This window comes from Pezoporus flaviventris, unplaced genomic scaffold (assembly GCF_033815535.1).
Source record: "Pezoporus flaviventris isolate CSIRO_AGI_PZ_B2104156 unplaced genomic scaffold, CSIRO_AGI_Pfla_v1 ptg000002l, whole genome shotgun sequence".
NCBI lineage: Eukaryota > Metazoa > Chordata > Aves > Psittaciformes > Psittacidae > Pezoporus > Pezoporus flaviventris.
Window position 1 is genome coordinate 14,511,430 of NW_026892550.1, and position 21,892 is coordinate 14,533,321.

General features: G+C 35.9%; 1 protein-coding gene across 7 annotated transcripts in view; it reads left to right on the top strand.

Annotated features, from left to right (window-relative positions):
* Positions 1-21,892, top strand: part of SLIT2 (slit guidance ligand 2) — a 269,873-nt gene that overhangs the window by 169,011 nt on the left and 78,970 nt on the right. For all 7 annotated transcript variants that reach the window (XM_061470049.1, XM_061470055.1, XM_061470054.1 and 4 more), the window contains exons 6-9: positions 4,151-4,222; positions 8,043-8,114; positions 10,834-10,997; positions 13,394-13,532. In XM_061470049.1, the coding sequence (XP_061326033.1) occupies positions 4,151-4,222; positions 8,043-8,114; positions 10,834-10,997; positions 13,394-13,532 (447 nt within the window). The remainder of the gene's footprint in view (positions 1-4,150; positions 4,223-8,042; positions 8,115-10,833; positions 10,998-13,393; positions 13,533-21,892) is intronic.

Consider the following 21,892-nt stretch of genomic DNA (forward strand, 5'->3'; position numbering starts at 1 on the left):
TAGTTTAATAAGCAAGTGTGCCTCACTTAGAAGTTTTGCAAGTCCTGTTTTTTAATTTTGGAATAAAAGCAGGTTAACAATTTGATGTATTATATATATTAGAAAATTATTATTCAAAATCTTTTACAAGGAAAATTTAGTGAAGACCAGAATGAGCAACACTGGCAAAATAAACAGCAAGTAGAGAAAAAGCACTTGAGTTCCAAATGAAAGACTAATCGAACTAAATAGTAATAGTCATGGAAACCAAGCAATTCTCTGAAGTTCGATAAAAACTTAGAGTAAACTATGTGATTTTGATACATCTGTCTCATCTAATGCCTCTGAAATCACTGATTCCTCTTGAAACTGAGAAATAGGAAGCAGAACTCAGTTCTGTTGTGAAAAATACAAGATAACAGCATTTCCAAAAATTGTAATGTAGTGATAAATATTGTGCACTCTGTTCTTTTCCCATGGAAAAATTGTAATGGTATGAAATCCAGTGTACAGTGTAAAACTAGAAACAGTGTACAGTGTAAAACTAGAAACAATTTCTAAATGTTTTACTGGGGAGGAAGTTACCATAGGGATCTAGAAAGGCTTCTGACTTTTTCTGATGTCTTCTTAAACAATGTTTAGCATTAAGTTGCTACACAAGAAGAATCTCTGAACAATGGAAAGGTGTAAAGCTGCATGGTAACTCTCTTGCATGGGACCACAAAGTGTCCTCAAGCCATGAAGAGCAGGAGAGTGAAACAGACAGATTGACTGAAATTGTCCCAGCTTTTAACACAGCCTCTAGGAATGAGTAAAGAAGGTTTTCTCTGTCAGAGTCAGATAGCAGGGTTTTTTCTGTATGTGTATGCAACACCTTTTGTTAGCCATTAAATACCCTTCTCGTGAGATAACAAGGTTTATTATTAGGTTATCTGGTAGACAACATATGCTAAAAGGGAGGAAAATATAAGTTAGCAACATGTTTCTACAGTGTATCACCAATAAATACATAAACATTTTAAAGCAGACTTTTTTATTAGTTTAATGCTTTTTATTTAGTTCTTACTAGTTCTTATGGCTGAACTCACAGAAACATTAATATTTGAAATAGCTGTAGATTAGTCAGTATATGAAATACCCACGTAATGTTGCAGATGGGGGTGCAAAACCTAATTAATTCTCTGAGGCAATGGAAGGATTCTCAATGTTGCAGCTGTTGCTTAGTACTTTATGAGGCTCATGGGAATGGAACTGCTGAAGGTAATCAGCCACTTTGTGAAAGGGAAGGCCAGGAAAGAACAGTGATTTTTCCAAAGGATGGAGAGACCCCACACAGAAAAGACCCAAGACAGAGATGGGGCAGGAGGGAAACTGATGAAGAGAGACCTGGGGAGAGGGGAATGATAAGCATGCGCCAGAGTTGCTAGTCCATTCCTGGTCAGTTTCTGTTCTCAGGGTGTTTTAGTAATTTGAAAGGAAGAAAAGAACTCTTAGGGGGAAAAAAAGCTTTCTAAAATTGAGTTAGGATTTTTGATATGCTCAATGATTTAGTGGTGGGAAAAGTTTCATTATATTATTGTAGATTTTTATGTGTGGTTTTGAAAGTTATGAAATTATGCAAAAAACAAATTATAAAAAATAACTTAGTATATGCTTTTTTTTGTCTAGTATTCTTGCTTGTGTCTTAAGTCATAGCACTCACACAACTTGCTATCAGGAACTTGCTATCTGCTCCAAAAAAATTCAGTCTGCTTCAGCATTAGTGGGTCATCATAAGCTAATGATATGCTCTTTTCGAAATATTGTCTAACTTTTTATATATGCAGTGGATATCTTTACATAAATACCATAAATTGCTATTCAGCCATGCACATGGTCTTCAAAGCTGTGTACCTTTCATATCTTCGAAATAAAGAACATGCCGATTGTTCTTAATGGCATGTGTGTAACGGTTTTATATTATGGTCATAATTGATGGAAGATCATCTAAAACATAAAGACAGTGGTATCTTTCAAAGATAGCAATTTATAAAAATAGGAAAAATTTATCTTGTTCCACCTGCAAATTTCCCTTCTCCCAAAATGAAACGAACTCATTAGTTCAGTGCAAATAAAGTAATCTCTCTGGTAAGAAGATTTAAATGAAAACAACTCACCTTTCACTAAGGTAGTGGTCATGGAAGGTCACTGAAGGAAGAAGTCCAAAAGTTTTTAAGTGCACCACAACTGCTGCCAGTCTAGTGGAAGAGATCTGCCTTTCAGTTTGTGTAGGACAAAATTTGCTCAAGTGCTTTCTCTACTGTTAAAAGATTTTCCTTTGTGTATATAATATGGATGATTTAGAGGAAGCTGTGTCAGCACTGATTTATACATTGACAGCTAAGGATAATAAGATATGGGCAAACATACAGCTCACCCTTTTACAGATTAACCTGCAGACTGCATTAGGCAAATTTGATGGCATTAGAAGATTTCTCCAATTTGTCTGGAAACAATTTCTCTTTGTATTGTGTCAAGGCTAGCATTTCATGCCATTGTACTAATTTAAATAGGTTTGATAAATTGTTCAAGAGGTTGGAGAATTGTACTATCTATATATTTTACCTTTTTAAAATAAAAAGGCTATTAACTTAATTGTTAAATGAAATTCATTAGTAAAAATTGAAGGAGCCTGAGACTGTAGGCTTATATTATTATATTATATTCCAACACTGAAACACTTGTGCTGTAACATTGCACCAAAATGATTAAAGATCATATCCAGGAAATGATAGTTTGCATTTAGCTTTCAGTACGCAGAAACACAGACACTGTTACAGTTAGGACAATATTTTATTCCTCTGTAGTAGTAATTCAGATGAAAAATATGGGTGAAACTAAAACTTTATAGAAGTTGGTATACTGCATTTGACAGTGGGTGTGATGATTTATTAATAAAGTAAAATGTTATCATAGATTCAGAAGAATCACATAAACTGCTTTAGTAAAAGCCTCATTAGCACTGCTAGCTAATATATAATTGAAGACAGAAGGGCAGAGTTCATTTGTATTTTGTTCATTTTCTTAATACTGTTCATATACATTTACTCATATATTTTTCTGACACTGACAAGTTACAGACTTGGAGATCTGCTGCTTGTTTAAAGTGAGGTTGTATCATCTTTGCTTTGCAAGTCGTGCCCTGAAATGTGTAAGATGTGTGACAGTAAAAGCAAAAAGCTTTTATCAGCAGAGAAACTTGGATTTTATATTTGCATAGTAGTTAATTACAGAAGACTTTTTAAATTGGATAATATGTACTGTATTAATGTTTTGAATTGAAAAGGTAATAATATTCTTCAGAGAAATTAATGTAAATTTTTCATAACTTGATACTTAAAGATTAATAATGTATGGGATGGATTGCTGAGTTTAATATCCAGAATTCAAGTGCTCCATTACAACGTCCTATCTGCATATAATGACAGAGAGCAAAAAGTATGTAGAAAAACACATACAGAAGTTTACAGCAGAAACACTAGTTTCATTTGGAGCGTAATTATAGGATATAAGTAACCAATTATGATGATGCCTTGGACGCTGTTATTTCTCAATATAGAAAATATTTTAGAAAGTAATTCTCCTGAATTCCCATCCAACCCCCCCTGCACCTCCCACCTGGTCCTGGCACACACACACACACACACAGACCCCTAAAACTGGTGTCTCTCGCAGGTCCCTGCCGCGGCAGGCGGAATTAACATGCAGCTGGGCTGCTCTGATAAATGGATTCTGTTAGGTCACCGAGGGTATGTGTGTGACATTAAGTGATTTACCATCCTTTACCTTAATGAAATTGTTTCAGCAAGATGACGCTCAGAGCTTTTAATGGATAGCTTTTCTTGATGTAATGAAATTGCATTCCTTTGGCATTTAATATAAGGTGCAATTATTATTTACTGGAGCTTTCCCAGCACGACTGTTTTGCGCAGACAGTTCAGAACAAAAAGGGATTTCTGTGGCAGCATCCAGGCCAGCATGCTGTGTGACAGTCTCAAGCGTACGATCGTATTTGCAAGTGCATTTCAGCGAGTATGGCCTTAGCTCTGCTGGCACTTCAGGAGGCTTTCTGTGCACTGAATACTGCCAACGCTCATCTTCCTTACAAATACCTTCCTAATCTATTTAACAGGCAACTGGATTACAACCAGATCAACTGTATTGAAGATGGGGCATTCAGGGCTCTGCGTGACCTGGAAGTGCTGTGAGTATTCCTTGTGTATCTTACTTGTAGCAAGAGCTCAATATCTGGGGATTACTAATGTAAAATCTTATCTACGAGCTTCAGCCTGGTGTCAGGATGGTCTAGTGAAAAGATGTCTTAAAATAATCCACTGCAATGTGCTATAAAATAGTAAAAAAATGTGAAGAGGTAGAGATGCTTCTTTACTCTGTAAGACGGCCATTAAGCACAGTTAAAACCAAACAAAATTAAAAAGCAGATGGCAAATACTGTAAGAAAATAATATATTTCCTTTTAAAATGGGGGGCAGTATTAATGAATCCAATTAATTTTGTAAATTATCCATCACTGTTGAATTGATGAGCATTTTCACAATTGCCTTTGTTGTATAGTATGACACTGATTTGATCTTTCAGACTCTGTTGCAGGAACAATATGCTTCATATTTGACAATCTGGATGTTTTCAAAGAGACAGTTTTCTGTCAAACACTGTTAAGTGTTATGATGTTTTGCGTGTTCACATTAACTGCTTTTTTAATGTTTTAAATGTATATAAATGTTTAGATGTATAGAAAAATACAATTTTTATATCACTGAAGGTTAGTACTGCAATACTCTTTTGCATATTTTTCCTCACTATCTCAAAGTGGCCATCAGTGAGGTTAAAGGTAGCAAAATTATCATCACTGACCCCAGACCTGAAAATAATTATTGTAATGAGCAGATTCTGTGAGAACTGAGGCACTGGCCACATTCCTGAAGTATTTGCAGTGTCAGTCACTTTTTTTCTGGGCTTTCTACATTAAGAGAAGTGAAAGACTTTGTGTATCACTGGGTTACTTCGTGTTAGTTTGAATCACAGTTGGTAAATCACAACTTGAAGGGGGGGAGGGTTCCTGTATATGTTTTGTATGTATGTATATCTTTTTTTTAAGATTCAGAGTTAAAGGAGGTTCTCTGGCAGTAGATAGTGTCTGCATGTCCATGAAATTATTGAATATGTGAGCTGCTGGTGATAAAACTTTTTATTAAGCAATAGCTGGTCTTACTTATGAGTGAATGAATCTGGCAGCTAAATTTGATTTCTTTTCTTTTTTTTTCTTTCTTTTTTTTTTTAATCATAGAATAACAAGCCTGTTGTTAGCTTTCTGGTATGAAGAGATGTAAAATTTGGTGTTGATTTAATATTACATCAAATAGTGAAGTTGGTGAAGTGTTGGTTTTCTGTCAGTAAACCTGATGTTCTGTGAGATTTTATCTTTGGAACTCATGTATGTGACAGAATAACTAATCTGGTTATTATGATTTTTAATACAAGTCTTTACAAATGAAAGTGTTAAATATATCTTTTTTTAAAAAATGTGCATCTTTTGGTGGTTTTTAGTGTTCTAAAATGGTCATCCTAGCCAGTTGAAGTCAGTGGTAGAATTTTCACATCTGTTTCAATGGATGCAAAAAAGGGAAAAAACTGTTAAAATAATAGGGTACTGGAAAAGTAGGTAGTTAGAATTGTATGAATGAATATGCATAGAACATTAGCATTGTTCAGATATACAACTAAATGTACACTATATTGAATTATGCGATAAACAATGATTATTAAAAAAAAAATCATGGATATTTTGAAAAGTATTGAAGATTTTGTATCTAATTCAGTTTTGTTTCCCATTTGGTTTAAAGAATAAAAGGTATGTAGATCAGACCATACTGTATATGCACTGAGTAGGAAATGAGATCACATCTTTTGCTTTCATTTAGAGTTCATTATTCTATCTAAGCACAGAATATGTATATTATTTCAAACTGCAAGCATAGGAGAAAGCTTTTATGTAGGTTGTAAACCTGTGTAGTGACAGTTTGAATTGTTTACCAAAGTAAACAGGTCTTATGTATTGGTTAAATAATTGCAGAATCTTAGTTCTGTTAGTGTTAAAGATACAAAATCAACCTGAAATCTGGACAGTTCTGAAAGAAGAAAGCAATTACAGGTATAACCCTTCCTGTGAGTTTCTGCAAAAAATTTCATTTTTCCTTTTCCTCTTTCTTTTAGTTGTTAAGAGAAAATCAGCTTTAGTGGGGAAACAGACTATGGGAAAATGTATAGTGCTGACAATATTAAAAAGCAATCATGTATCTAAGAAATAAAATTTCTTTCATGCACCCCGCTCTATTACCTACATGTGTAATGTGTAGGTAGAAGTATTGAGCCAACTTTTTAAAATTGCATCTCTGTAATGAAATCAAGTGTTCTCATCATTAGATATGGTTATGAAAATTATTTAATTCCTTATGTATTCCTTTTGTCTACTTCTAATACTTTTCTGTACACTTGCAAAAATAAATTCATAGCTTGTGTATACAGCATAGCAAGGCAAACAACAAACATCTGAAATTGAAAATTAAAACATTTGTAGATACACCTGTGAACAGCTAACTGCTTTGGAAATACATACTGATTTCCATTCCCTTCATTGAAAGGATATGATTTTAAAACATTTGCAGAAGTTATGCAGGAAGAACTATGGGAGCTCTCACTTACCATTTGGACATTGTAAGAAAATTATTAAGAAACTGTAAGAAAATCATGCCAAGATTTCCTGATTGTTGTTTATTCATTAAGACACATTTTGTGGATATACCCACTTGGCTGGTTTTTGTTTCATTTTTGTTTTGAAAAAGGGCATGATTCACCATTTTTTTTCTTTTTTAGTTTCTTCTTCTGTTTATAAAGCCCTAAGAGCACATAAGGGAGAATGAGTAGGACACAAAGGTAAAACACAGCACATTGCACCAGTAATTAATTGCTTGATTAATATGGAGGTGTATAGCCTGATCCTGTTCGGGGTGCTGTGAATTTACCTTTCTGTGTACTTAAAAATTTACTCAAACAGAAATTACACTTTGTGGGTTTTGGGGTATTTTTTAAAGAAAGAAATAAAAAAATGAAAAAAATAAAACACTTCTTGTTTCAAAAGGGGAAAAAAGGTATGGTCAGTGGGAATTATTAATGCCATAGTTATGTGTTTGAATTCCCAGAGCACATTCTCCATTCTGTTCAAATGAGTAATCTCTAAGTCAAAACAGTAAATCGTTTGCTTCCTTGTTCTGGAGTCAAGCTTGTGTGCATTTTATTTGCAGCCTAAATACAGTATTAAACTACAGTATCATTCCTAAAGTTTTGCTATCTTTACATATTATACTTACCAAGTGTGATGGGTGTGTGCTAGCTAACAATTGGCTTAAGATTTGTTCCTAGTTCTTGTCTCCAGTTCAGGCATCTTGCCTAAAATTCAAATTATTAGTTTGCTAAAGTATTGAAATCCCCAATTCCTTTCACTGTATAGCAGAAACCCCTCTATGATCCAACTCTGGATCATCTATAGCAACTCTGTTCCATATGAAACCTAATTTCAGCCCAGAGTTAATCTTTTTCCTAAAATTCTTGAAAATACCGGCTTTTACTTTGTCTTCTGTCAAAAAAAAATACAGGTTTTGAAAAAAACAGAAAGAGAAGCAAGAGTCCTAGAATAAAGGCATTTTCTTCAAGAATTCAATTTTTACATCACATTGACAAGCTTTATTTCAATGCCATAAATGTTCTCAACATTGGTGGAATCATAGGTTACTAGGACCTCAAATTACTTAAGATTATTAATGGAATGATCAAACCATAGTGTTTTACTAGAGATTGAACAGGGAGAAAAAGTATATCTGAAAACATGATTTTTTTCCTGATATTCATCCGTAAAAACAGCTCACCATCATCTTCATTCGCTATGTCTTTTTTAAAAGTGTAGTAAATGTGACATACCTGTAACATGCTTCTTCTTGACTTTGCAGCACTCTCAACAATAACAACATTACTCGACTGTCCGTGGCAAGTTTCAACCATATGCCCAAACTCAGAACATTGTAAGTAGCCCCACTGAAACTGGCTGACATTTTTATCACTCTGTTATATTGTTTTTACCTCTATCAAGTTTTGTCAGTGGTCTATAAATACATATACAGACATAGAAAGCATAATCTCAATTAAAAAAATATCAGAGTATCATGAGGATGGCGAGCATGAAGTCTGTGTGTGCATATATGGCAGCTAATTCTGAAAGGTAAAGCTAACAACTGACCGCAAGGCTGATACTCAGGGCTCAGGAGATAAAGAAGTAGTTGCATCCTTTTCCATCTCCTTTTTTTAGGCTGTAGGGTGAGTAAGTCTATGAGAATGGTTTCATGGCCTTTTCCTAGCTGGGTTTTCCTTAGTGCTATATTCAGTCACAGAAAAGTTCACCTTCTAGCAAAAAACATGAGGGCAGGGGGGATTTGCTTTTATATGTTACAGCTGTATAGAGAACGAAATTGATGTTTTTTGAAAGTCAAAGATTTGTTTTACTTTGAGCTATTGAAGGGGTCACATTTCATTTAGGAACATGGAAGAATCTTTGATTGGCTGTCAGATGTGATAAATGTGAAATCTTTATGCTTTTATTACTGTACTGCTAGCAGACCTAATTAAACTAAACTGGCTCTCCAACATTCTTTGTAACATAAAATTATAGCATCATCCGGTAGTGCTATTATAATTAAAGTTGTGTCAGCATTTACAATAAGGTCCCCATTTTTAGAGGTTTTGACTTTCACAGAAGACTTCAGGCCTCTGAAACAAATCACAGTGAAAAGAGTGAATGTGCAAGTGACACAGTTTGCAGTTATTTCTTTTGTATGTTTATACTGAACTAAAAATGAATGTATATTATATTGAGTAGCAAAACCAGAATATATCAAGGTTTATTCCTGAGACTCTTTCAAACAGATTTTCCACTGAAGCTGGAATCAAAAATGAATGGGATGTTTCTATCAGAGTTCAAGAGTAGCTCTTGCTATTAAAAAACTTCTTTTACAAAGAGCCTGTCCATTTCCATTCACACATGTTGGGCTGCAGAGCTGTTTTGAAATCAGTAGGGCTATTCACTCAAGTTAACATACCTTTTATAACTGAAGAACCTTCATGCAGGTGAATATTTCTGTTGATTTTGTAACAGAATTGTAACTATTCTTGCTTGGATAAATACAAGAGTACTTAAAAACTGATGACCGTGGGCTTTTGCTGGCCTCAGTTATAGTTTGGTAATAGAATTTAATTCCATTCTTTCAGGTCTGGGAGTTGAAAACATGAACGTCTGTACCTCTTTCAAACCTTCAAATAGTTTCTATTCTGAACTACAAAGCACAGTGAATCAAATTAGCAACATTTACACTTTTTTGGTGGGATAGTTCATATTTTGAAAATTTATTTTGGAAACAAAAGAAAATGGACGTACAGACTCCTAGATTATAGCTGCAACATCCTATTTGCAGTCAGAATATACTTGTATAACGGGATTGATTTCAGCAGCAATAGTTCTAATTTGCAATGGTGTTCTTGACTACAGCTGGCCACAGATTGTACTGAATGAGTGTGCTGTATTGTGAGCTATATTTACAAAGCACCCACCCAAGAATTAGTACAGGAAAATACATTGCCTTCAATTTCTTTAATTTTCTAATTTGGGGGGGGGATATGAGTTATAAAAATAATCTTTTTATGTTGGTTGCACATTTCATGTTGCTTTAGAGGTTTAATTTTTTTTAATGGATTAATTACACCCCCTTGTCTAAATTCTGGTTTTCTTGCACTTTCTTTCCAGTTATATAGTTAGGATTAAGTACATCAGCTAAAGAGGACCAAAACGTCATTACTCAGTTACAGATGATTCTGAGTAAGGATTTGATTTATAGCCATGGACATCCTTTTCTGTAGTTTGAGAAAATGTAAGAGCCAGAGGAAAGTAATTTGCCTAATTCAGTGAATACATTTGTCTGATATTTTATCAATGGCAAAGTGCTTTTTGCCACTTGGCAAGGAGCCATGGTCTTGCATTGGACCCTGCCAACAGAGAGGCGACTTACTTAATTTCATTGCTTGCTGCCATTTGGTCTTTTAATTTCAGGCATTGCTTAGAACATAGGTCGCTAGGAGCCAAAAGCAGCTAATCCCCTTTTCTGTAATTAAACAAAAAGAGAGGAAATCCGAAAGGGATGTGAAAGAAGGTAGTTTATATTGAGTTATTACTCTGTCTTGTTCGGCAGAAAATGAATCTGACCTGTTAAAGGGATTTTGTAGGCTGTTTCTATAGAGAATTATAATGGCTAGACTTACAGATATATCTAATTGGAAACCAAATCTTTTATTAACTATTTTTTTCTGGCAGTATATTATCAACATAGGGCAATTTAGTTGAGAGATTTTTGTGTTATTCATTATTTGGACTACAGTCCCACGGCATTTTTCAAGCTCCTGTGTATTTACTTCTTTCTTTTAGACAAATTACAGATAGGTGTCTTTATTAGGTAGCCTTCTTTTTTTTTTTTTGCAATTAATTAGACCACAAATAAAAATTAATTTTGCTGCTTGTATAGTTTTATTAATTAACATTTAATGCCCAATGAGTGACATGAAAAATTGCTTCTTCATTAACAACTTTTATCAATACTTTGGCATAGTTGCTCGCTGAAGGGTGGGGCTGGGCAAGTTGGTTGTTTTTCTGTTTGTTCTCCCTAATTTAAAAGTATTTCCATGTTTTCTTCCATGCAGTCGTCTTCATTCCAACAACCTCTACTGTGATTGCCACCTGGCCTGGCTGTCCGACTGGCTGCGGCAGCGGCCACGGGTTGGCCTCTACACTCAGTGCATGGGGCCGTCCCACCTCCGGGGACACAATGTAGCCGAGGTCCAAAAACGAGAGTTTGTCTGCAGTGGTAAGGGAAACGGATACACTCACCAAGCCGTGTTTTAAAACACAGCTATCAACAACTCAGCAGTGATTGCTACTGCTGCATGTTGACTTTTGCTAGCTTTTGCATAATCCAAGCATTAACGTTTATTGAAAATTAAGCTAATCAGTTTTATCACCATTTGTATTTTGTGTAGGTGTGCTTCTGGCCTTACAAATTCAGAGTGAATGCTGTATTCACACAGATTATATAGCTTCCTGAAAGTATAATCATGGGGGAGAGATGAGGAATATGAAATAAAAGGTTCACTGGCTGAGAACATAATGCCTTTAGTAATAAGGAATTATTCTTTTTCAACTTTACATGTTGTTGCATTTTCTTCTTGCTATTTTCTGCAGTTTGAATGATATTCTGAATCCCTGTTACTTTCTGAATGTTATTGGTATGCTTTAGTGCATCAGGTTATTTTCTGATACAAGATAATGAAATGACTAACAGTTCATTACTAATCACATTTTCTCTATTCAATTTTTTTCCTTTGTTCATATCTTCTAGATGAGGAAGAAGGCAAGTTTTTCTTTCTTATACAAATATTTTTAGACTCAGATTGAAAAATTTTCTGTAAACTTTGTCTACTGTTTCAAAATAGCTGGAATATGGCTTGTCAGTGATTCAACAGGTTGTTTCTACTATTTGTTTTTCTGCAGACTCCCGGAAGTCTATTGCCAAATATTCAAAAATTTGCCCAGATCTATGCTTTTAAAATAGTTTTACAGAGAGCACAATGTTTTTTCTTTAAACAACCCCTGACATTGTAAGGCACTGCCATCATCACATGGTAAATGCTAACAGTGTTCTTACCGTTAATTCTGCCTTTATGTACACTTAAAAGGGCTCCTAACAGGATCACTTCATGTCTTTTATTTGTAAATGCAGACCCCAAGTGTCAAGAACTGTTTTATAACTTGTTCACTATAATGCTGATTTTTAGTAAGAGGATAACCATGTTTTCTCTGTGGGTTTTTGTTTAATAAAGGCAGGTGAAATGTTTCCTGCCTGTTAATACAAAAAAAGTAGTATGTGTCATTAATTATGGCAGCTGTTTGTACTTTTGTAACACATACATAAATGTGAAATCAAATTATTATACTGTAAACCACTATCTCATAGAATAAGTTTGAGTTGGAAGGGACCTTAAGGATCATCGAGTTTCAACCCCCCTGCCGTGGGCAGGGACACTTTCCACTAGATCAGGTTGCTCAAAGCCCCATCTAGCCTGGCCTTAAAAGACTAAACTTTTCAGTAATTTAAAACTTGAGAAGTTGCTATTTGAAGTTGCAAGTAGGAACAGCAGTGGCTGCAACTTACATTATCAACGTACCCTTGCTATATTTATATATGACATTAAATACAATGAGAGAGAGCTTAGATTCAGTTGTGGTTACATAGTCACAAAGGGTTTTTTTCCCCTCAGAATTTCAAAACAGTCTCTAGCTTTTTTACCTTAATAAAAAAAGAAAAAGAGGGTTTCATGCCTTTTTCGTCCCTTTGTGCCTTTCTGTATCATTTCAAAATAACGACTCTGTATCATTAAATCAATACAAGAATGAGTGCATTAATATATCATAAAATGTGTAATCTATTTACTTTCAAGAAGAGATAGTAAGTTGTTTACTTTCTAAAACCTTCGTAAGTATGAAATTGTTATGTTTGAGTGCTATTATAAATGCTGAGTTTGACATATAGCACAAGAACTTGGGAGGCGGGGGGGAAGATGTGTGAATTAGCCACCTGAGTTAGTAAGAATGGTAAATTGTGGGAGGAAGAAGTCTGCTGAGCCAACACAGAGTATGAACTGGGAAGTCAAAGCTTTTGTTTAATTTTGTGTCAGTGAACGAAAATGTCTTAACTCCAAAATTGTAGGTGATGTGTAACTCAAGAACTATACTCAAATAAGTAGTTGCTAAATAAAACATAACTAGCAAGACTTCATTTTTTCTGTAGCAAAGTTCATTCATTTCTGTTGGCATGCATTTTTAATACTACATGAAATTTTGAAAACTAAATAAATTATTAATTAGTTTTAAAAACACAGAATAAATAAAATATATGTGACAAATGGATCATAGTTAGCCTTTAACAAGATGATTTTGAATGCAAGTTGCAAAAGAAGTAATGATGTAATGAAAGCCCGGTAGTTGAGCCTTTGTGTTTTATCTCTCAGTATTGTATCAGCATGTTGCTATCAACTGGGTATTTAAATTAATGCAATTCAAAAATCTTGATAGGCTACAATGTTTATTCTAGAAGTTCTGACTTAAATTTTTCAAAGAAGTAGAAAATGTGATGTTTTACTGTTGAAGTAAACTGAAATACTGACAGTATTATGCAATTTTAAGAGAAAAACTTTTCCTTTGCAGGTCACCAGTCCTTCATGGCTCCGTCCTGCAGTGTCTTGCATTGCCCTACTGCATGTACCTGCAGTAACAACATTGTGGACTGTCGTGGGAAAGGCCTTACTGAGATTCCCACAAACCTTCCAGAAACCATTACTGAAATGTGCGTAATCTGACTTTTTTTTGGATGAACTTGCAGAAATCAGTTTTTTCTATGTATCCCTTTTTGTTATTTGTATAAATTAATGCATCCTGTAGGGTAAAAATTTTGCAATACACATTCAAATTCAGATATCAAAGGAATATCAAGGTGTATGAAAATTTTTAAGACCTTTATGTTCTCTTAGGAGTTGGTTTTGTATGTACTACTCACAATCCATAGTTAAAACTGCATTCTGATTTGGTTTAAAAAGAGTTAGGAAATACTTGCTTTTCTGCAAGTGAGTGTATTTTTCACTGCAAGCTATAAATCTCTTTGCCTTCAGGGTTGCTTACTGTGATGGTTTTGGCTGGGTTAGAGTTAAGTTTTTTCGTAGTAGCTGGTATGGGCCTATGCTTGGGATTTGTGCTGAAAACAGTGTTGGTAATACAGGGATGTTATTGTTACTGCTCAGCAGTGCTTACACCAAGTCAAGGCCTTTTCTGCTCCTCACACCACCACACCAGCAAGTAGGCTTGGAGTGCACAAGGAATTGTGAGGTGACACAGCTAGGACAGCTGACCCCAACTAACATCCTGTACCATGTGATGTCATGCTCAGCATTTAAAGCTGGGGGAAGAAGAATGAAGGAGGGGATGTTGGGAGTGATGCCATTTTTGTTCCCAAGTAACTATTATGTGTGACAGAGCCCTGCTTTCCTGGAGATAGCTGAAAACCTGCCTGCCTATGAGAATCATAGAATCATAGAATCGTTAGGGTTGGAAAGGACCTTAAGATCATCAAGTTCCAACCCCCCTGCCATGGGCAGGGACACCTTACGCTAAATCATATTACCCAAGGCCTCGTCCAACCTGGCCTTGAACACTGCCAGGGATGGAGCATTCACAACCTCCCTGGGCAACCCATTCCAGTGCCTCACCACCCTAACAGGAAAGAATTTCCTTCTTATATCCAACCTAAACTTCCCCTGTTTAAGTTTTAACCCCTTACCCATTGTCCTATCACTACAGTCCCTAATGAAGAGTCCCTCCCCAGCATCCCTATAGGCCCCCTTCAGATACTGGAAGGCTGCTATGAGGTCTCCACGCAGCCTTCTCTTCTCCAGGCTGAACAGCCCAACTTCCTCAGGCTGTCTTCATACAGGAGGTGCTCCAGTCCCCTGATCATCCTCATGGCCCTTCTCTGGACTTGTTCCAACAGTTCCATGTCCTTTTTGTGAGAAGTGGTGAACAAATTCCTTGAGTTGCTTTGCTTGTGTGCACAGCTTTTGCTTTACCTGTTAAATTGTCTTCATCTCAACCCATGAGTTTTCTCACTTTACCTTTCTGATTACATCTTCCATCCCGTTGTTGGGGTTGTGAGTGAGCAGCTGCGTGGAGTTGAGTTGCTGGCGGGGGTTAAACAATGACACTTTGACACTTTCTTTCAGTCACTTTATTTGTCAGACTCGCTATTAGAGAAGTATATTTTTGCATGAAAGATGAGCAACCTATATTGCCCATAATTAGTATTCTGCTAAAACAGTATCTGTAGTAATAGATAATTCTGCTGCTACTGATTAGTAGCAGTAGCAGTAGCAGTAATCTGCTAAAACAGAGGGTAATCTGGGAAGGCAAAACTAAGGTGGTTGAATGGGATCTGTGGTATAGTCATCATGTTGATACCATATACTTGTGTATAGAAGAGCATGCATGCTAATAAGGTTGTGTGACTTGTCATATAAAGCAAAAAAGTTTACAAAAAGTACAGCAATGTCCTTAGCATAGGTTATAGCAAAGGTGCTATAGGGCCTGCAGGCTTCAAGAGCAATGTGGCTGAGAGGTTCTGAGGGCACAGAAGGAAAGTTATTTTTGCATTGTCTTCTTTGAAGGGGAGAAATCCAAGCAGAAGGTGAGCTTGCTGAAGTGATGGGCAGGGGCTCATCAGCATGAGCATTTTTCTACACTGGGGATGGTGGAAGCTGTGTTTTGGAAGGGAAACAGGAGTTCCCTTTAGGGAAATAGTGGGAAAGTAGCTATGCAAACAGCCTGGTAAGGAAGGTCTGTCTAGAAGTAAATGAGTTGGAGAGAGTATTCAGAATAAAAAGCTTGTGAGCACCTTGATGATATAAGATGACACTAAGAATTTCAGATAGGGGAAGTGAGGGAAACAGATACTTGGAAGTGAAAGGGAAGAGATTTCCAGAGCATACATTCTTTTGTATGTAAGATCTTCTTGAAGGTTCAAGAATGAGTGTCCACAATGAGATTTTAAGAAATAAAGTGCAGTTTAAGAATTTGTAGACAATCATATGGTTTGTTGATTTTTGACCTGTGTTTTGAACTTCACAGAATTGGAACTACTATGGTTTCTTCTTACGATCTGAATAATAATCACATCTCTCATCTTCATTATTACCGCTGTTAAGGCTGAGCTGGCTGACCTTATCTGACCCAATTCAGTCATTCTGCTATATAATACAAACACTTCTACCTTTCACCTCTCTCAGAAAAAAATCCTCTGCTGGCAAATAAAATGACTACTTCAGAAAATCCCTGCACAGTTCCTTGGAAGGCTGCACAGACGATTTTCATTGAGCTGTTTACTGGCTTTTTTACTTGCATGTACATGTGTGTGCATGAAAAGGAAGGAAAAATATTGCAGGAAATAAGTGGAGAGTATATTTCCAACATTTCCCACTATATTTCTGCTGCTAACCACTGAATGAATAGTGATTACAGACACTAGAAGACTGGCTTCTGCATGACTTTTAGATGTACATAATTTGCAGTGGGTATGTGAAGTTAGCATCTGTACTTCCTTAAGAAATTTGGTAGTAGGGATTGCAAGGGTGGTCCTGAGTCTGTATTTTAAGGGTCATCACTCCCAAAGAAACAACACAATGTGGAAGTTGCAAGTTGACTGTAAATCCACTGTCAAAAGAAATGTGCTTAAAGTAAAAAGCAAATGGGAATTTACAGAATAGGAATGTGCTTTCTACTAATTTGTTTATTATACTTTCTATATAACAAATGCTGCTAAGCATGGACTGGTATGACCTTCAGCATTTTAGTGGCCTGGAGAGGAAAAGATAGTAAAAGCATAGCAAGGCCTCCAGCATTTGGCTAAGAAATTTAACAGATTGCAAAGTGAGGCTCAATACTTCCTGCTAGCCTTCAAATCACAGAGTGAGGCCATTTTGCATTATGAGATGCATAATCATTAATATAGATAAATATGTATGTATTTGCTGATATAAATATGTGGAGTATATACACTGTGCTTTAATGTATATAGTTTATAATTGTATAGTGTAAACTCTCTGTTATCTCTTGTGTATTGTATCTAGTTTGTAAGTTCAGGCTAAATAGTATTTTGCAGTTAAATAGTACCATTGATGCCGTAAGACATATATATGAACTTACATTAATTCAAAAGCTGGCATAATAGTGGATAGAGCAATAGAAAGCTAAACTTTTTTTGTTTTATATTGAACAGATACATACAAGTGAATGTAAGTGTAATGAGAAAACTGAATATTATCATTATACTTCATTGACAGGAACATTTGATAAATCCATAATACTTTCAAATCCCCTTTCTCTGGACTAGTTTCTCTGCCCTATGATATTGTCACCTGTTTATAACCTGTATTTGTAGAATCCGGTGATGAGTACTACCAGCATATCATGTTAAGCTTGAAAAAACTTCATGATCCACCAACACCTCTGGTGCCTTTTCTGCCTTTTGCCTTTTCTCTGTTGTACCTCATGTGAATAACCTCTTCCCATGCGGCTGACATGAAACTTTATTGTCAGCCCTCCATTATGGAGTTACTTAAAATTTGACAACTTATTTTTGTTACATTTCATTCTTTCATCCATTTCAGCCTCTTATTTCACAGGTTACTCTTGACAAGAGCAGGTTACTCCTAATAAGAATATAATCCATATTTAGTTTTTGATGGTGCATAATACTTTTTTCTTTTTTTTCTTGAGGTTCTTCTGAAATTTACCTTCAATGCATGCTCATGGTTTTGTGATGTTTTGCCATGTTCTCCATCCATTTCTTCCATCCTTCTCTCAATGGAAAGCCTAACCTCCTTGGTGAACTCCTTGGTACCCTATGAAGCACTGATTTATTTTTGCTCAACACAAACTTCCTTTAAATAAAATGTTGTTTGATCTGTTTCTACATGAAAATACCTTGTATTCATTACATTCTCAGTCCATCTGGGACAATGCTGCCTAAAATCTAAATGGTATTAATCATGTTATTCTCTGTCCTTCTGGTGTATATAAGTAGGTTTAAAGTGTACCTTGACAATTTTATGCTTTTCTTTACCCCCGGGGGGTTGATAAATTAACTTGCATCTAAATAATATGGTAAAAAAACCTTTAAATATAATGTTGAATTTCTGAAGTATTAAACACTGACAGTTTCAATTGAGTAAAATTTTCCATGTTAAAGCTCTGAGTTAGATCTTTGGAGAACAGAAAAAGCTTTCTGTTTAGAGTCTAATACCGATGCTGACTTTGCCTTGCTGTGATAGTTCTGCTGCACAGCTGTTTTGGGATGACATTTTAAGACAGTAGAAGCTGTCTTCTCTGCTGATGGCTACTGCTTCTGTAGCAAAGCTGGCAAGGAAACCATGTGCTTGCACTGCACTGCAGCCCTCCGTTTCTGAATTTGGTGTGGTAGCCCCTAAACCATTAAGAAACACGATTTTGCACTGGAAGTTGAAGTGGTTGAGGAATGAGCAGGCATTCCTTGTTGGTGAGAGCTGGAGGAGGCAGAACAAGTTTCCAAAATGTTGTTTTGTTCCATTGCATTGGATGTACAGGTGACTGTCAGACTGTTGCTGGGACAGTTTTGTCATACTGCTGTCTGACATCTCAATTGGTACGAAAGTCAGTTGGCTAAAACTTCCAGTTCCCGTTACATGAAGTCAATTATCAGGCAATGCATTGTCTGCCAAGTGCCTCTTGGGAAGACGCCTTCAGTAACAGGACTGCTTATCTTCAAGTAGCTGCCAGTGAAAATGGAAGGAGAACAAATCCTGTGGTGTCCTCTTTTTTTCCTTCTAGTGCGATAAAGCTCAGAGCAAAATTAAGTATTCAGCATCTCAGTAAATGCAATTCTTAATCTTTATTGACTTAATACAATTCTATCTGTACCAGTTACACCCTTTCAGCAAAATTAATTCTTCTCTTTATTATGTAAATAAACTTACACACAGCTAAGTAAGAATACCTAAGCTTTTCTTTCCAGGGTCTGCTCAATCAATGTAATATTATTTGAGAAAGAAATATTTAATATTCCATATATATTTGAAAAAACAAAATAATTGGTGGAGCACTAAGACTACCCAGTTTTAGTGCACCTACTCATGCTGCAGAAAGCACAGAATTAAAAACGTGCACAGGTGCACCTTTGCCACTGAGTTAAATGGGAACATTTCATGCCATAAATGACAGGCAGGAAACATTTGTGTAACTTTAAACTTTAAAAAAAATTCCCTAATATTAACCCTATTATTTTAATGTCTGTATTGCAAATATTGCGAGGCAAAATACATTGCCCATAAATATTGTATATTGATAGTCTTCATAGTTTTATTACTTACTGTGCCTTACTTTTGCATTTTTGTCTTGACTTAAGCCAAGCATGATTCATTATTCATTCATTAGAAACATCAACATTTAAGTTGATTTATATTTGTTTAACCTGTCCCGTTTTCCAGAAATCTTTATGGGATGCTCTTTCATTGGCATGTTCGGTCTATTGAGCTTAACCAACTCCAGTGGTCTAACGCACCTAGGCCTTTCCACCTTTGTCATACAGCTCATATATTAAAGGCATTAAAGGTAATTCTTAAGGTTCAAAACTATTAGTTTAGTTGATTTTAGAAAGCATAGCCTTTCCAGTGGCAATAGCATTTATCAGCCTCTGTGCTGTCATTCCTTCCACATTTTAGATTTGCAGCACTGTTAATCTCTTTTCACTTGGTTGCATTTTAAAATTGACCCTCTGCGTGAAAATTCTTTGAATGATCAGCAGAAACAACTCTGGTTCCCTTCAAATAGGGCCTTTTTTGGCACATGTTCTATCAGAGAATCAGAAACCATGAAAGAGTGATCCAGCAACAGTTCTATTAATTGTACTAGTACCTTCTCAGAATGGTGTGAGTAAGTGACAGGTTCTTCTTTTGAAAGAAGAGGCTAAAAAGCCATTAATGAGCAAGACTACCTCACGAAAATGCTGCTCCTGTATTCTTCTGATTTTCTCTTTTGTGGCTTGGACTACAAGTCTAAGTGGTTCTAAACCTTCTTTCCTTACTGTAGTATTATGAATAAAAGAAGATAAATACAATTGCGATGACTGTTTCTAGTAAAGGGAGGAATTACCTGCTCTGATGGCCACAGCTTTATATAAATGATTTTTTTAAGCAGAAAAGTGTGGACTTAAATTGATCTTTTTCCTTAATTTTGTTTATATTAAAACCATTTAATTAATCAAAGGAAGCACTTAATTAAATTTGTTTCTTTTTTAGAAAGATAGCAGTCACTACAATGGTATTTTGGGGAAGAGGAAGGTTTGCTGGAGGGCAGGGTGACTGGAAGGTAGCCATTGTTAACTAAGCAGCTGACTTTCTAATTACTCTTGCCTTGAAGATAACGTTGTTCTTTCTTGTGAATGGAGCTTTCTAATGTTTGAATGCTAAAACTGAAGCTGTACAGTTGTTACATGGTAACTATATATACATTTCCCATGAATTTCTTAAGTTGTCCCATCAGTCTTGTCTCATCTTATCTTCCTGATTTTTAGTGGTTTTCTTCATGTTTTCATATTCCTCCCTGTTTCCTTATTCTCCCTTATACTTTGTTTTCCTAAGTCTTTTGATTAATGATTCCATATTATGTCAAGAACTCAACTACATCTTTGTGAGCCATGTGATATTAAGCAGGATTAAACACTCCTAAGGTTGTTTCACACAGTAACACTCAAATTATATTAAAGGAGAAGGGGTGGGGAGAAGGTGGGGGAGAAAGGATAAGGAGAGGAAGGGGAAGAAGAAGAAGCAAAAGAGGGGAAAGGAAATGAGATTTGACAGAACTGAACTTGACAGATGGACTTCACCAAGACAGAGTGACAAGTGACCTGATCACACTGCAGACACTGCAGAAGTGCTTTACATAATTGAGGATTCTTATTTGGGAACTGGAAGCTCCATGTATTTATCTTTCCCAAGCTAAGTTTGGCATGTGTACAGTTTCACCATTTCTGGTTTTTTTTAAAATTCACCCTTAGCTAAAAGTGTGAAGTATAGCCTTATAGCCTTAAATAATTAGCTATTTGACAGTGACACTCTTACATTGAGATGCAAAGATGACCCTAAGGATGACCCTTTACAGAGAAAAGTCACTTGGGAAGGGTTTAAGCACATTTATATGTTTAGGCTTTAGCCTGAGAACAACGCTGGTAACACACCAACATTTTAGTTGTTGCTAAGTAGCACTTACTTTGATCAAGAATTTTACAGTCTCTCATGCTCTGCCAGTGAAGAGGGACACAAGAATCTAGGAGGAAGCAGAGACAGAACACCTGACCCAAACCAGCCAAAGGGGTATTCCATACCACAACACATAATGCCCAGTATATAAACTGGGGGGAGTCACCCTAAAGGTCATCACATCAGTTGGGTAGTGAACAATTGTATTGTGCATCACTTGTGTTTATTGTTTTCTTTTCCTTTTCCCCTTTCAGTTTTATGTTCTCTCACCTTGTTATTTCCTTTATCATTATTATTATTAGTTGTTTTATATTATATTTTAGTTATTGGACTGTTCTTATCTCAACTCACAGGGCATTCTTTCAGTTCTTCCCATCCCGCCTGGAGAGAGCAGGGAAAAAAGGGGAATGAGTGAGTGGCTGTGTGTTTCTTAGTTACTGGCTGGGCTTAAACCACGATAATTTATTGAAGGCAGTTCAAAGACTCACATAGAATGAAAACTGAAACATCAGAGATAAGGCAGCTTTCTCTATATTTAGCAGTTCAAAGTGTGATTTGGCTATCTACAGTAGCCTGACAGAAATGAGAGCAAACCCTGCATCTTCACAGCTTGAAAGGAATGGGTCTGAATGCTGAGGGGAGGATGCAGCAAGTTACAAGACATTAAACTGATGATTGTTTTCCAGTGTCTGCATTTGTTTCTGCTCTCTAGTTTAAACTAAAACATTGGTCTTTTCATGACTTGCACATAATGTCAGTACTTAAATATAATTTACTTCTTAAATAGTTAAGCTGTCAGATTGAAGTCTTGCATATCCAGTGAAGTAATGAAGTTCTGGGAAGGTTTTGCCAAGCTAGTTTTTATATATAT